This window comes from Terrapene carolina, unplaced genomic scaffold (genome assembly GCF_002925995.2).
Source record: "Terrapene carolina triunguis isolate 2854851 unplaced genomic scaffold, T_m_triunguis-2.0 Scaffold66, whole genome shotgun sequence".
Taxonomy (NCBI): Eukaryota; Metazoa; Chordata; order Testudines; family Emydidae; genus Terrapene; species Terrapene triunguis.
In genome coordinates, this window is record NW_020664417.1 from 91684420 (window position 1) to 91687909 (window position 3490).

Consider the following 3490-nt stretch of genomic DNA (forward strand, 5'->3'; position numbering starts at 1 on the left):
TGAAATGTTAACCCAGAAGGCTCACCTTGGGGGGAGTTGGGGAGTTCTAGGAGAGGGTGTGTTTCAGCTACTGAGGGAAGCTGAGGAGTCAGTGCTGGGACCAGGGGCTGGGAAGCTGGACTGCGTGGTCGCAGCTCTCAGGAAGTAAGTGCTATACAGAGGGTTGCACTGAAAGCGTGTGCCTAGAGAACTGAAATGTGGGACAGTGGCTGGACTCCATTCAGGGCCGGCTCCAGCATTTTTGCCACCCCAAGCAAAAAAAAAAAAAAAAGCCGCGATTGGCGGCGGCAATTCGGCAGCAGGTCCCTTGCTCCCAAAGCGAGTGAGGGACCTGCCGCCCCCGAATTGCCGCACGTGCCGCCCCTCTCTGTTGGCCGCCCCAAGCACCTGCTTGTTAAGCTGGTGCCTGGAGCCAGCCCTGACTCCATTCAGGCTCTGGAGACTTAAAACACCCAGGGACCCAGTGGATGTTTCCCTTCACTGCAGTCTAGAGAGTGGCTGAGAGGGACAGCTTGACTAGGGTCTCACACAGGGTTTCTTGCACCTTCCTCTGAAGCTGCTGGGTCTAGCCGCTATTGGAGAGTGATATTGGGTTAAATAAACATGATGGCAAATGGCAGCACTGCGGAAAGTGTAGTGTAAACAGGGCTCAGGTAGGCCTTATGTTTTTTACCATCATGTCATCTAACCCTGCTCTGTGAACACCGGTGGGAAATTCTGCGTCCCATTTTTGCCAGTGTAGACAAGACCCCAGAGCCTCAATCCTGCGAAGAGGTTTCTGCAGGGAAAGGGGAGCTGCAGCAGTGACTGTACTTCGCTAGATAAGAGGCTGGATCACACTGAGGTTTTACTCTGACCACAGTTTGCTATGATTAGATTATTGCTGTTTGCAACTATGTGTTAGTGGTCAGGGAGCAACTGCTCAGTAAACAGTGCTGAGCCGCATGGTGGGAGCACCAAGGGGAGTGGAAGATCTGGCGGGAGGGGACCGAAGTCTGACACACCCAGCCATCCCATTGCAGGGCAGCAGAAACACCAGTGCTAGGAAACTGCACAGGAAGCAGCTGAAATACTGAGTGAGAGTCTGAAACTAAACAGAGCAAGGAGGTTTTTGTGCTGGTCTGTATCACTGTGTGAGAGGGTAGCTGCTATGCTGCTGGCAGTAATAATCTCCAGCATCATCCGCTTCTACCCTGTTGATGGTGAATGTGAAGTCAGTGCCCGACCCACTACCGCTGAACCGGTCTGGGATCCCAGAGGGACGGGTGGAAGCACCATAGATAAGGAGTTTAGGAGCTTGTCCTGTTTTCTGTTGATACCAGGCTATGCTGCTATAAATATTGGAACTGGCTTTGCAGTTGATGGTGACTCTGTCTCCTGGAGACACCGCCAGGGATTCTGGACTCTGAGTCATCACGATCTGCCCACTGGAGTCTGCAATGCGAGAATAGATTTAGGATAAAAAGAAATATAAAGTCATTCCTACATCAGCATATTTAAAAAACGACAAATCTACATCTCTAGGTGTCTCGCCTGTAGCTCTCATTCTGGTGACACTAATTGCTGCTAGGAATGATTGCTGGGAAGGGAAATTCTGAGCATTTGCAGCCTAGTAAAATACTATAACTTTCTTTAAAGCTAATTTCCCCTGTTGTTCTCACCCTGAATGCAGAGCACGAGGAGCCAGAGAAGCTGAGTCTGGGAGATCATCTTGATACCTTAGTGTCAGATACCGAGCTCAGAAGCATGAAGTGTGAAGGTGAAACATTTATATCTGCTCTGAACAGCTGGGAACTGTCACTTGGGTGGAGATATGCAAAGCAGCCTCTCTGTGTAAATGTCCATCCCCTCTGCAGACCCAGGGTCATGTACACCCTGCAGTCTGGTTGCGTATCTGTCTTTCCTTGCAGAGAGGGATGCAGTGAGGCCTTATTTACAGAGTTCAGATCCTGGTTTTCATTCAGAAAGCAGTTTTCTGAATGGACTATTAGGATGCTAGTTAATAAATCCATTAATTAGTTAATCTTTACGTGATGGTTTGAAAAATTACAAGTCCACTTAAGGGATTTTTATGATGATTATTGCCAGATTCCTTTGTAATACCGGTCACTGAATATAAATAAGGGATTAAGCTTTAAGAGATTAAACTTGTTTGCTGTGGATGGTTACAGCAGTGTCCATCCTCTTCCTCCCTAAGCTTATTGAATGGGCCATTTACAGCTGATGCCTCCAATTCCTTTCCTTCAGCTCCCATCTGATCTGGTTTATGCCCTTTCCACTGCACTGAAACTGCTCTCAGCCTTTTCCTGGCCCAATCTCCATCCCCATCTTCCTTGACGTCTCGGTTGCGTTGGATGTTATCTAGGGTTACCATATTTCCACAATCAAAAAAGAGGACACTGGAGGGGGAGGAGCCCCGCCCTAGCCCCGCCCCCGCCCATCCACTCCCTCCCACTTCCCACCCCCTGACTGCCCCCCTCAAACTCCCCAACTCCCCGCTTCTTGTCCCCTGACTGCCCCCTGCTGAGAACCCCCCACCCTAACTGCCCCCCTAGGAACTTACCTGTCCCCTGACTGCCCCGACGCTTATCCACTCGCATGGGTGGCAGGGTTGTAGAAATTTTGGTGGTGCCCAGAACCCGCCCCCCCCACCTGCCTAAGGCTCTGGGAGGGGGATTGGGTGGGGGGAGGAAGTCTGGGGTGCAGGTCCTGGGTGGGGGGAGGAAGTCTAGGGTGCAGGAGGGGTGCAGGGTGCAGGCTCTGGGATAGAGTTTGGGTGCTGGGTGCAGGCTCTGGGCTGGGGCAGGGGGTGGGTGTGCAGGAGGGGGTGAGGAGTGCAGACTCTGGGATGGAGTTTGGGGGTGGGAGGTGGTGCAAAGGGAGGGGGTGCAGGCTTTGGGAGGGAGTTTGAGGGCAGGAGGGGGGTGTGAGAAGGGGGAGGGGGTTTGGGAGTTTGGGGTAGGAGGGGTGCAAGGGTGAGGGCTGTGGGGCTGAGGATGAGGGGTTCATGATGCAGGAGGGGGCTCAGGGCTGGGGCAGAGGAATAGGGGGTGGGGGGAAGAGGGTTGGGTCTGAGGATGAGGGGTTCATGATGCAGGAGGGGGCTCTGGGATGGAGCAGAGGATTAGGGTGCAGGGGGATGACGGTTGGGGCTGAGGATGAGGGGTTCATGATGCAGGAGGGGGCTCAGGGCTGGGGCAGAGGATTAGGGTGCGGGAGGATGAGGGTTGGGGCTGAGGGGTTCATGATACAGGAGGGGGCTCATGGATGGAGCAGAGGATTAGGGTGCGGGGGGATGAGGGTTGGGGCTGGGGCTGAGGGGTTTGGGGCGTTGGAGAGGCTCAGGGCTAGGGTGGAAGGGCAGGGTAAGGGCAGCCTGTCTTGCCATTTGTGGATGGGGGGCACTAGGACCCAGGGGCAGCAGACAGCAGTTGCTGCCGGCTCTGGCAGTACAAGCAGGCATGGGAGAGGCAGGCGGGGGGGGGGGGGG

General features: G+C 53.8%; 1 gene segment (V, D, J or C); it reads right to left on the reverse strand.

Annotated features, from left to right (window-relative positions):
* Positions 1–1126: 1126 nt before the first annotated feature.
* Positions 1127–1738, reverse strand: LOC112121431. The segment is given in 2 exon segments: positions 1127–1434; positions 1662–1738. Coding segments are annotated over 2 exon segments (357 nt in total).
* Positions 1739–3490: the final 1752 nt, after the last annotated feature.